Source organism: Papaver somniferum, chromosome 6 (genome assembly GCF_003573695.1).
Source record: "Papaver somniferum cultivar HN1 chromosome 6, ASM357369v1, whole genome shotgun sequence".
NCBI classification, from domain to species: Eukaryota; Viridiplantae; Streptophyta; class Magnoliopsida; order Ranunculales; family Papaveraceae; genus Papaver; species Papaver somniferum.
Genome location: NC_039363.1, coordinates 34,565,834 through 34,579,085, shown reverse-complemented (window position 1 = coordinate 34,579,085; position 13,252 = coordinate 34,565,834). Strand labels below are relative to the sequence as shown.

The window sequence follows — 13,252 nt, the reverse complement described above, 5'->3', positions numbered from 1 at the left end:
CAAAAGGGTTTTTAAAATTTTATCTACTGGATTATATACAAAAAAATTCACCATACACCAAAAGTCTAAAGAGTTGAGGATCAACCCAAAAGAAAAAGTGTAGAGACATAGAAAGTTTCAAAACACTAAAATTGGACTTAAATGGGAGTGAGAGCGAAAAACCGAATGAATCATCCCTAAACCAAAATTGTTCAACAGGTTTACTTTTAAGCACAAAATCTTTTAATTTTAAGGGTTCAAGATTCAAAAGGTCTAACTCATAATGGACTGTTTTCGGGATGGGCAAACATGCAATTTCCAACTGTGGCTCTTTAAAAGTGTTATATTTTGAAGCAAAATAGTCCAAGAGGACTTGGGAAGCACACAGTTCCAATCCTAGATTAGGAATTTTCAGAAAAATTGGTTTTACAATATTGGCACAAACCAAATCTAGGTTGGGTGGAAGGCCACCAAATTGTGACTTAGGTAGAAGAATAGGCATATCATTATCAATCAAATCAAAATCTTCTAACTCATCTACACATGTCACATCATGCTCACAATCATCAATCACATTGGCAAGATCACAATCAGAATTATCAACATCATCAACAGATTTATTCTCGTGTATCGGCACATCAGGGGAAACATCACATGGAATACTAGAAGAAATATCATGCATTAAGGTCGGGGCAGAGAAGCCTAATGTATTTGAACCCAAAGATTCCATAACATTTTTAGTATAGACATGTTCTTCTAACATAACATCATAATCATCATCATCATCATGATAGGCATTTTGCAATCTAGGATAATTTTCAATCCTAAGGTCGGAGCTATTACAAGAATAAAACTCTAATTCATGGGGATGACTCATATCATGTGGTGTTGTTCCTGTTTCCCTAACGGATTCCCATTGATGGGTTTTCTCTGCAATCTCGGCTAAAAAATTCCATGCATCATCCACAGATTTATCAATAAACTCACCATTACACATAGACTCAACCATGGTTCGAGATTTAAAGTCTAGTCCCTCATAGAGGATGACGACAAGTCTCCACTTCTCAATTCCATGGTGCGGACATTCACTCAACAAATCATTAAAACGTTCAAAATAGTGAAAAACAGTTTCCTCATCCAATTGGACAAAACAATTGATACTTTGACGAATAGCGATGGTCCTATGATGTGGAAAAATCTTTGGAAAAATTGATTAGTGAGTTGTTCCCAAGTGGTGATTGATTGTGGTCTCAAACCGTAAAACCATGTTTTGGCCCTTTCCTTTAAAGAAAATGTAAACAAACGCAATTTCAGAGAGTCTTCGGACATATGATCAGGTTGCATAGTCCGACAAATTTGTTCAAACTCTCTTACATGAGTATAGGGGTTCTCAGAATCGAACCCTCGAAATATAGGAAGTATTTGTATCATGTTTGCATTTATTTTAAAAGGGTTATTGGTTTGAGGTAATACAATACATGATAATGGAATTTTTATTGACGGATACATGTATTCATGGAGAGCATGAGGTTGGCCCATTTTGAAAAGACACAAAGCCCACTATTTGGTTTTAATGGGTTTTAAAAATTTGGTTTTCTATGGGAAAATTTTGGTTTTGATGGGATATAAAAGAAAATATTTGGTTTAAAATGGGAGCAAGAGAAAATTTGGTTTTAAAATTGGGAGCAAAAGAAAAATTTGGTTTTAAAATTGGGAGCAAAAGAAAATTTTGGTTTGGTTTGGTTTTTTTTTTTTTTTTTTAAAAAGAAAATAAAATTTGGTTTTTGAATTGGGAGCACGCCCACTGTTGGTCCTGTGTTTGCTTTGGCTCCGCTTGGTTGAAAACTTTTGGTGGAACTGAGTCCAAAATCTCGGCCTAGAATTTGGGTACTCTGCCCACTAACGAGTTCAACTAGCGTGATCGGTTACAAGCTCAGCTGGGTTTAAAAACCCAGAATACAGAATACAAGTCCAAATTAAACAAGCTCACAAAAATTAAATACAAGCCCACAAATTAAACAACAAGCCCAAAAAATAAATTATAACAAACCCAACAGAAAATAAAAGAAGCCCAAAAATTGGCTTTAATATTACATGCCCACAATTAAAAATTGGAAGCCCACAATTCGGGTTCTCTTAAATGGGTTACCTTTTAAGCACAGCCCAGCTGCTCTGATATTGTTGCAAAAACCCAGTTGGGTTTTGGTTCTTTTCCTTGGTGGCGTCCCAGCAGAGGAAAAACAGGTTCAGAACAGCAGGTCCAACAGCAAATGAAGTGAAGCAGATGCAGATGCAAATGCTATGCAATGAAATGCAAAAATAGCTAAGAAAAACACAGATAAAACACAGCACCAATCCCCGGCAGCGGCGCCAAAAACTTGGCAGGCCTTGAAAGGGTATAAAATTATGCGCAGAAAAACGGGGGCCTACAGTAATACCGCAAGTGCACGGTCGTCAGTTGTAGCTCGTGCAAGTACGGGTCGATCCACAGAGATCGGGTGTGTTTGGAGTTTTCTAGCTAATTGGGTTCCTAAATTTGCTATTGTTGGGCTTTGGGTACCAATGGATTTTGGTAACCAATGGGTTATGATTGTGCTTTGGGCCTTTGAATGATTTTGAATTGGATTGAACTGAGCTTGGGCTCAGAAATGTGGACTATGGGCTTTGGTTTCAGTGAACTGATTTGAGCTTTGGGCTCAACAGTTCAACTGTGAATTGGGCTTAACAGTTCACTTGTGACTTGGGTTTGGTAGTGAACTAGGCTTTAGCCTTAACTGGGCTTCAGAGGCTTTTGGAAGTGAACTGAGCTTTGGGCTCAGCAGCAGCAGGCAGGAAAAGGAAGGCAGCAGCAGGAGCAAGAGCTGCAGCAGTTTGGCAGCAGCAACAGCAGCTGAGGCAGGAGGCAGCAGCAGGGGGAAGCAAAGCAGCACAAGTGCTGCAGCAGCAATTGCAGCAGTAGAAGAAAAAGGCAGCAATGCAGCAAGGGTTACAGCAGCAGTACTGCAGCTGCTCAAGCAGTGAAGAAAATGCAAAACAGAAAAGCAACAGAGTTGCAGGGCAGGGAAGAAACAACAAGGCAAAAGCAATACAAAACAAGAAAACAAAGCTAAACAGTTGAAGATGGAATTGTGGATGAGAATGAAGTAGATTATGGATGGGAACTAGGGTTTGAATTCACTCTAACTTCTACTATGTATTCTCCTATAGAAAGTTAAACTCAACTATGTTCTATTATTTCCAAAGCACTAATTGTCTTTCTACAGCACAACTAGTCAAAGGATTATGAATTCAGCTTGAGTTGCAGCTTATCAACAGCTCATGAACCTAACTACAAAGTATACTTGGCATACATTGTGAAAGTGAGGTGATGATGAACTAAGTTCAAGTTTTTCCTAAACTTGTTTAGCCTTCTAAAGCAATATGATCAATGTACTACACAATAAGAAATTAGGGATTCATCAAGTCCCTAGCATGGTGGTTTAGAACATGACAAACATTACACTATCATTACAGGGCAGTGAGCATAACAGTGAGTAACATGGTGAACTAACATGACAACATTCATATAAACAGAGAATTAAAATCAAGAACAAGAACAAATGCAATTAAGGGTAAAAATGCAACTAACAGGAGCAATGAAAGTTAACAGGAGCATCACACATTAAAAACTAACAGTGCAATTTAACATTGGAATTAACCTAACCCAAATTGGGTGGAAACTTGGCTAGTCCAAGAACAGTTTTCTCTCTACACATCAGTTCCTATTTATAGTTTACAACAAAAAATACAAACCCTAATTCGAAACCCTAAAATTTTGGGGAAAATCAAATTCTCTCACCAATTTTCTGAATTAAGCTCGACCCATGCCCTGTTGATGTTCCCTCTGCTCCTCCTCAGCTCCACAGCTCCCAATTGCGTCTACTGATGCCCTAGCTTTTCTCTTTCTTATCTGTAGCACCTAGGGTTGATGCTAAGAACAAGAAAGGGAAATACTAGGGAGCTGGATGATGGTGAAGCTCGAGGTGGTGATGGAAGAGATGGTGGTGGCGTACATGGTGTTGCAGTTGCAGCTCTGCAACTGTCGGGTGGAGGAGAAGAAGAAAGAAAGAAAATGATTTGGGAAGAAGAGGGTGTTTGGCTTGAGGTCGATGGGTTCGATGGCTAAGGTGTTGAGCGGGTTCATCAAACTTTGATGTCTAGCGAGGATACGCGTTGGATGTGAAGATGGTTGGTAGATCTAACGGTGGTATGAGAGATGAATCACTTCAACCGTTGGATTGTGAAATACAACAAAGTTAACGGCGAAGATCGATGTTAGGTACTGTAGTGTTAAGCGGAAGTATCGAGATTTGATGAGAAGGCAAAGAAGCGACCGTAGGATCTAAATGTGATCTAATCTGAAGGCTTGGAATTTAGGTACTATGGTGTTTTGCAGGGACTTCAGATTTTGATGCACGATGAAGAAGCGACCATTGGATGATGAGATGGATCCAATCTAACGGCTGAGAATGGAGGCGGGTATGGATATAGAAAATGGGTTTGGGTAAGGGTTTTGGACCTTGGGTATGCCAAGCCCATATCTTCTTTAAGAACAATTCTTCCTTCTTGAGCCCATTCCTAGCTTTTTGGACTTGTGCGCACCATTCTTTGCGGCTTCCTTGCGTAATTTCTTCCGGCTTTTCACCACTCTTCAGCTCTTTTCCGCTCCGCAAGTCATCCAGACTTTATTTATTACCTAAAAATGCAAAATTAAGTAAGAAAAATATTTATTCTTGAAAACAATGAAAATACAGAATATGGGATAAAATGTAGAATTAATGCACAAAAGATGAATAAATGCCAACAAAAAGGGATAAAATATATACAATATTTGGCACTCATCATTAGAGCGAATTTAAAATAATTTAACTAAGTGACCGGTGGGAATAACAATTCATTGATGGGTGGTTTCGTGTCATTTAAAATACTAAACTTTTTACTTATCCACGGCATAAAAAGTAACTAAAAAAGGGAAAAAAAATGAGAAACAAAAACTGCTATTTGGAATAGCAACATCTGAAATGCTGAAAAAAATATCAAAATCTACCATTAATTTTTACCTTGTTTTTAGTTTTTCTTTTCTAATTACCTAGGTGTCATCTTAATGTGATCTTTATTTTTAGTATTTCCTTTCCCATATCAATATTGTTAAATTGTTGACTGTGATCTCATTACATTAAAAGCAACAATGGTGAGAGACTCGATTTTGATAAATTTTGATCATGTTCAGTAATGGTTTTATCCCATAGGTTATGATTCATATGTTTTCTATATATCTTGGGTGTTCATAATCGTGGTCTTGGTGAAAGTTATTCATATTTCTTGCAAAGAAGTTCAAAATCCATATTCATATGAGTATCTTTTGCATTTTATTGCTGCTAATGATCTCTTCATCGCCTAATAATTTCCTTTCTCAAGCTGTTAGAACTTCTCTTGTTAAGGATTTTTGCAGAATAATGGTTTCTTTTCTTTAATAGAGATATGACTTTACAAAATGTGATGTCTATTTGTCTTGTGTTGTCTAAACTATCTATATGTCCAGTTTATATTGGTTATTTAGTCTCTTTATATCGCTCCTATCATTGGTTTATTATTTTTAATGAATGGTGTATCAACTGTCATGAAATTGCATCTTATTTCATCACCAAATGTACCCTTGTTCAGTCCAGATTCTCGACTCTTTTTCGGTTGAAGCGTTGTCTATGAAAATTAGATAGTCAACATATCACCATCATCCTCCATTAGTTTCTTATCTCCTTTTCATAAACTCTTTAACGACGTTCCCGATTATAATTTTTTGGAGTCCTTATTTTCAAAAAAAAAATTATAAAAATAAAAAAAATAATCTTGGAGTCCTTTGGTTGTGCTTGCTATCCAGGTAGAATCCATCTGTTAGCTCTACCCTTGAACTGGGTAGTAAACACTATATTTTTTTCGGCTATAACAACAAAAATAAGAATTGTCAATGCTTGGATCCACCAAATGGAAAATGAAAACGAGGGGTACCAAAATACACCACCAACTTTTTCTTAAGCAATATGTACGGAAAAACTCAACGTTCCGAGCGTTCAACTCGATCAAGAAATAGTATCTAGAGTTATCTCTCTCCCTCTCTTGCAATTAGAACGTTTACAAAATCAAATCCGTGAACCTAATTACATAGAGATTACTTGGACGACATCAAATACAAATGTCCAAGAATCAATCAAGTTATATCCAACAAACTAGGTCGGATATATCTACTATAATTTATTAACGTACAATTATGTGATATTTCAATTATAAAGATAAACAATATAATGTGGAAAAAAATAACAGAAACACCAGAAATTTTGTTATCGAGGAAACCGCAAATGCAGAAAAACCGCGGGACCTAGTCCAGATTGAACACCAAACTGTATTAAGCCGCTACAGACACGGTCTTACTACCAATTAACTTTGGATTGGAATTTAGTTGAGCCTTAATAATCGAGTCTCTCACTGATTAAGATAAAGTCGCGCTCCTTACGCCTCTTGAATCCCAACAGGACTCCGCGCAATTGGTTTCCTTAGCTGACGTCACACCAACTAAGAGTTGCTTCAACTCAATTGAAGACTTTAAACCAATCTGCCTCGCACAGATTAAGCCTATATATGATTTTCCTTTACAATCAAAAAGTTTGATCAAAGGTGATGAAAATCGATAGCAATAGAGAAAGTCTAGCTAACCTCAAAATCTGGACTTATGCAACCCGAAGTGCAGCCGAGATTATTATTCACCTCACAAGTATAAAAATTGTGGAATCAACGAAGTTTGAGACGAAGAGAAGTTTGATGATTTCTAACTATCTTGATCAAGTGAGCAGCTCAACAATTTATCAAGATCAGGATACTCGAGTTATCAAGATAAAATATAACTGGACCTGGCTTCACGAATCCCTATGAAATCTTTGTAGTTGTTAAACCCTAAAAGGGTTAGGAAGAGGACGACTCTAGTCACAACTAGGACACATTAAAAAGTAGTGTCGGGATTCAAAGATCTCAGTTGGTTGAAGTTCCCCTTTTATAGATATTCAAATATGTTTCTTTAGTTTTAAGCTAAGATATCTTTGGAACCAAGCAATCAATATCCACCGTTAGCTGAATCTTTGAATCTAATTTACATAAACAAGATATACAAAATCGAGTACTAACATTACAGAGAATTGAGAACAAAATAGACACATAAATGAGTCTATCAAAAATAATCGACATGGTTAGTAGGTGTACGAAGTACAAATACCATAGCCGTTCGTGAGTCAGGTCAGTCAAGTACGTGTACTGGTTTGTAAGCTAGTGATCCAAACCAAGTTCCGGAGTTCATAGAACTATTTAGATATGTGTACCAGTATGGATACCTTAATACTATGACCGATTCCGGAGTCCAAAGAACTATTTTGGTACGTGTACCGGTTTGGATACGCAACCGAGTTCCGGAACACAGAACTGTATTGGTACATGTACCGATATGGATACTAAACCGGTTCTGTGATCACAGTTCCCTTACGATTTGCATATGAGTATGCATACCAATCTGGTTCACGAGTTAAACAGATTTTTACATAATGTGCATAATTATATGCATACCACGAATCTGCAAGTCGATATATAGTTGCTCTGTTACGTGTCCGAATACATGTAATACGGCTTCAGACCTATAATAGTTTTTCCAGTTTGTAAGACTGATAACACTATCTTATATCCAAATCGATAGCAGTTCTATATTTCTCTAAATCGATTCGAAACATTCCCGAATAACATCAATGACACATATCACTATTCCGAACTATTTTCGAACGATAAAACTTGAATCATGATTTTGATTGCGAACAATGAATTGTCCTTAACCGAAATTCATCAAGTATGAACAAATGTTCATTAATCTTAGTCATTATATTTCGAGAACTAATTATCAAGATAAACTTTACTCGAGATAGCAACACTTGTGAGTTCGACCGAGCAATGCTCTAAGAGTTGCTTCAACTCAATTGAAGAGTATGCATTTTACGACATGTTATCCTTAATGAATGTTCTTTCCATATTATGAACTAGCACAACCATTATTGTATGATACTTCTGTCTTGTCATTGATGAACCTATTGCTACTGTAATTACCACTTCGTTTTTCCCAACATTGATCACTATTACTACTATTGCTTCTACTACCCCATCCATTCCTTGTTGTTCTCATGCAACTCATCATCCACCTGCTTACAGTATGCTTATAAGACTCAAGAATGGTATTTACAAATCTTAATATCTCTTTTGTTTCCACGGTCCTGAAAAATATTAAATTTCAGGATTTATTTCCGGATTTTCTTTTTGAGTGTTTGTGTGACAATCTGAAAGTTCTCTACACCCATCATCTTGTGGTAGGGTAATAGAGATATGACCTTACAACTTGTGTTGTCTATGTATCTTGTGTTGTCTTCACTGTCTATATGTCCAGTTTACATTGGTTAGTTAGTATTAATGAGTTTACAAAATGTACTCATCCATTCTCTTTATACTGCATTTGTAATCGTTTTTTTAATGAAAACTTTACTCATTCACTATGATATTATTATCCCAAAAATATTTGCAGAATAGTAGACTCTCATCTCTGTAAATTTTGGTGAGGAGAAACTTAAGACCCAAAGGATCGAAAGCTTCATTATCTTGGTTGGGATACTCTCTGTTCTCCTATTGCGAAGGAGGCTTGGGCTTTGTGATGGTTGAGATGAGTAATTCGGCAATGATAACTAGAAATTAGTGGAAATTATAATAGAAACTCTAGAAATTAATGGAAACTACAAAAAAAACTCTATAAATTAATATTGTTGGGACCACCAAAATTTACTAATTAAGTCATCTACTAATTAACCGATAGAAAACTTAACTGATAGAAAACTATAGCGTTATTATACGTGGGCATTTGGTACCCATAAAGTCGTTTAGTACAATTTGGTTGAGAAAGAGGGGTTGTTTGGTCCCAAATTATTGTTGGATGGTTTCCTACTTAACTTTCATCTGCTGCATAATTTGCTAGACAGTCCGTCGTCTGGTTTCCTACTCTATACTTGTGTCGGACATCGCCATATAAAATTTGGCGCATTCTTTGTTTTATTTCGGCAATCATTCCTGCTAAATACTAAGGTGGTTCAATGGAAGGCTTTTATGAAACACATTACATTTTTCCAAGTCTGTTTTAAAGAGAACTTTTGGCCATTGTCATTCTGTCGCGATTCTGGATGCCATTAACGTGGCCCAAGTCTCTGCCATTAAGGCATTGATTATTCCCAAAGGTTGCGCCAGAGCCGTCACCGTTCATGCTTCTGAATACCTGGAATTGAAACCCGGACCCGCAATACCAAGGTGACCTCTTGCAACTCCATTTGTGTAGATTTTGATCTACTATTTCGGGCTTGTACCAGCCCACTGAGATAGTTGTTGTTGTTTGGATATTTATTGTTAGGGTACTAGTCGGTGGGTCTGAAGGAAGAATCATAGGCGAGGTATGCTTTCTCATTCGAATTCTTGTTGTTGCTTCGAGGCTTTCATTGAGATGTCCCCAGATATTGCATTATCATATGCACATCCTATATAAATGAAAAATCAAATCAAAAATATACAAATAGTTCCTACTAACATTGCAGACAAGTGAAACAACTTAAAGACAAACCAAGAAACCTACAAGCATTCAAAAATTCTTAACTCAAAAGACCCCAAATATTAACCATCAAAACAGTCGGCTAATTGCATCCTTTCCGTAATCATTCATTTTGAATTTCAGTGCCAAAATTCAACCTAATCATACTCACCTAGTGCATCTTACAAAAGTAATCATTCATTTTGAATTTCATAGAAAATTAAACCTAATCATACTCACCTAGTGCATCTTACAAAATTTAGCATATACCGAGACTTAGATCGGAGAGTATTTTACATCTACATACTCAAATCATAATACAAAGTTAATCTACTCCCAATCAAATTAGTAGTCCAGTACTTAGATTTTAAAATTAGGGTTCGACAAAAGTCAAAGAAGTGAAATTGAATACCTGACACAAACAAAATCTATGAAAATGATCATTAAATCCAAAAGTGAGGGAACAAAATAATGGTAAAGGATCACAGAATCGAAATCAAACAAATCAATTTGAGAACATAACATCAAAATAACACAAATCAAAGACTAAAATAAGATGATTATCGATCTACCTAATCATGAATCAAATAAGAAACCTGAACGTCATCTTCAACGGGAATAGATGGAGAAATGTTTTTGTTTTATTTTCAACGAGAGATTTGTTTCGACATAAGAAAGGGAAATAAAGAGAAAACTGAAGAACTAGAAATCGGGTTATAATTTAACATCATATTTAGTTAATAGGTATCTTTAGTATATAAAAGATCATTTTAGACTGAATCAATAATAAAAGGACTAACTCGTCTGCGATTGGGTGAATTTGGACATGAAGTACTAGGCTTGAGAGGGAAGGCCGGAGTCTAAAACCCAACAAGTTTAGGATTAAACATACGTTAATTTCTACAGGGAAATTTAGGGGAACTTTTTTTCGAAGGGAATCTTGGGGAACATTTGGCGTGCCACGCCCCACTGGCATGTGCGTATCGAGGATCCTCAGCCGTCCAAACCTTTTATTGTCCTCCCCTCCCTATAGAAAGAGAATTTAACATTGGCAGTCGAAGTCTCTTTCGCATTTCTTTGTTTCACGCTGAAGCTCGCAAATGAACTTACCCTAAAATTTCTCTAAATGTCATCTTCTCCACTCAGAGTCTTCTCAGTTAACCCTCCATGATGAATTGATGGTATCAGGTAAGTTGAAACCCTAGGAATTCCCTAATTTCCGCCTCTCTCTCTCTCTCTCTCTCTCTGTTGTTCTCCTTCAATCAATCAGGTGATCTTTTGTTCGTAGAAGGAATCTAAAAATGGAAAACAGCATACTTGAATCAATCGGTGTTGAAATCATAGGTGTAATGTCTCCTGTATCGATCTGTATGTTCTTAGTAGTATTATTAGTTTATGTCGTTTCTCCAAATACTCCAAACTCAGTTGTTATACAAACTGCAGCAAATTTAGTTTACTTAGAAACCCCAACTGATACTACTACCCAAAAAATCGAAGGATCTTTACTTAATGCACTTGTTTTCGTTATCCTTATAACTCTTGTTACTTTCCTTATGGTTCTTCTTTACTACTACAATTTCACTAATTTCTTGAAATATTACATGAGATTCTCTACTTTCATTGTCTTAGGATCAATGGGTGGATCCATTTTTCTGTCTATAATACAGCATTTCTCGATACCCATTGATTCAGTTACTTGTATGATTCTGTTATTCAACTTCACCATAGTAGGGGCATTATCTGGTTTTTCTCAAGGAATTCCTATATTTTTGAGACAAGGGTATATGGTACTCTTAGGGATAATTGTTGCTGCTTGGTTTACGAAATTACCTGAATGGACAACATGGATTTTACTTGTCGCGTTGGCTTTGTATGATTTGGTTGCTGTTTCAGCTCCTGGAGGACCATTGAAACTATTGGTAGAATTAGCTCAAAGCAGAGAAGAGGAACTTCCTGCTCTGATTTATGAATCAAGGCCGACTATAAATCAAGTTAACGGTCGAGGAGGATCATTGGGTCTTTTGGTCGCTGGAGCTACTACTTCTAGTTCAGTTGAACTTCAACCAGTCACCCACAGTAATGAAGGTAATCAAGTTAGGGTTTCACCTGAGAATTATAGTGCTTCTGATTACTCTACTGGCGAGGTTGGAAATGTACCAGCTAATGTGAGAGAGGATGAAGAGACATCTCCGCTGGTCGGTAGTTTCAGGGAGAGACAGTCAACAAGTAGTGCAAGTAATGACTTTTCGACGGTAGATGTTGAGCATTTACGTGCTAGGAATTTAGAGAACAGAGATGGTGAGATTTCTGAAGAGGCTTCCCCACTTGTTGATCTTATTCGTTTTGAAAATGAGAGAGAAGAAAGGAGGAATGTGATTGGTAGCGGTGCTGAGTCAGAGAGCATTTTGACAGCAACAGCAGGTATAAAGTTAGGGCTTGGGGACTTCATTTTCTACAGTGTTCTTGTGGGTAGAGCTGCAATGTATGACCTAATGACAGTTTATGCTTGTTATCTCGGTATCATATCTGGTCTCGGTTGCACTCTTATGTTGTTGTCTGTGTGTCGAAAAGCTTTACCTGCTCTGCCAATTTCTATCAGTTTGGGAATCATTTTCTACTTCTGCACCAGGTTGATAATGGAACCTTCCGTAGTTGGGACTTCCACTAATTTGATGATGTTCTAATTTTACTGTTTCTGTTTCTTTTATATATTCTAATGCAGTATAGAAAATATGATTGTCCTTCAAGAGAGTTCTATGACATACTCGCATACTCTTTTAGCCAAATGATTTCTGTTCTCGATTAAGGAAGTGTTGTTCTGAATGTTTGTTTCCTTTTGTTAGTGAATTTTATTGCAGTAAAAAGGAGGAAATTTCGTTTCCTTAGATATGAATCACTGAATTTTATATCTATGCCTGATGTCCTTTATGTTCAAATATTTCTGACTTTTATACAGTAATCCTGTGATCTTTATTGGTTACATGATATTCGCCATTATTTGCTTTTCATCTGCCTTGTTGATTAGGGGATTCGGTTTCTGAGCATTCATCAATGATTCAAACTCTTCTAGGTTGGGTTCTTCATCTTCCAAGTTAAGTCATGCTAATGTCCCGTTCTTGTTTCTCAGCAATGATCAATTAGAGCTATTACTTATAATATCACTAGTCTGCACCTTATCAGCTGTTGGGAGAAGAACAAAACCTTGAACATAAATTTTATTGCTCGCCCCTCCCTTCAAATATACGTAAGATTTACCGTCTTTGTGGATGATTTTTGTTTCCCTCACACCAGTTTTGATATCTTTAACTGGAGCTGGCATTCCCGATCCGAGTCTAGTTTAAGTATAAAATTAAATCTTTCTTTAGCCTGCACAAAATTATTTCTATGGCGAGGTAGAAGGTAAAGAAGATAAATCAATTTTATCATGGAGGTCATCATTATAAGAGGGTATACTGATTCGTAAACTTCCATGAAGCTACTCTTAGAGAATATGTTTCCTGGTATTTCTCATGTTATACTCAAATTAACGAAGCATTCCAAAAATAAATAAATGAAGCCCTATACTTCCAGTAGGTTTTTGTATCATAA

At 36.6% G+C, this 13,252-nt stretch overlaps 1 protein-coding gene across 1 annotated transcript; it reads left to right on the top strand.

Annotated features, from left to right (window-relative positions):
• The first annotated feature begins 10,703 nt into the window (after nucleotides 1-10,703).
• Nucleotides 10,704-12,557, top strand: LOC113287278 (presenilin-like protein At1g08700). The gene has a single exon (XM_026535984.1). The coding sequence runs from the start codon at nucleotides 10,966-10,968 to the stop codon at nucleotides 12,346-12,348; it is 1,383 nt and encodes a 460-aa protein (XP_026391769.1). The 5' UTR covers nucleotides 10,704-10,965; the 3' UTR covers nucleotides 12,349-12,557.
• The last annotated feature ends 695 nt before the right edge of the window (nucleotides 12,558-13,252 follow it).

Bases quoted from the DNA above. Each gene is read 5' to 3' on its own strand.
- LOC113287278 (XM_026535984.1), top strand. From the start codon at position 10,966: ATGGAAAACAGCATACTTGAATCAATCGGTGTTGAAATCATAGGTGTA.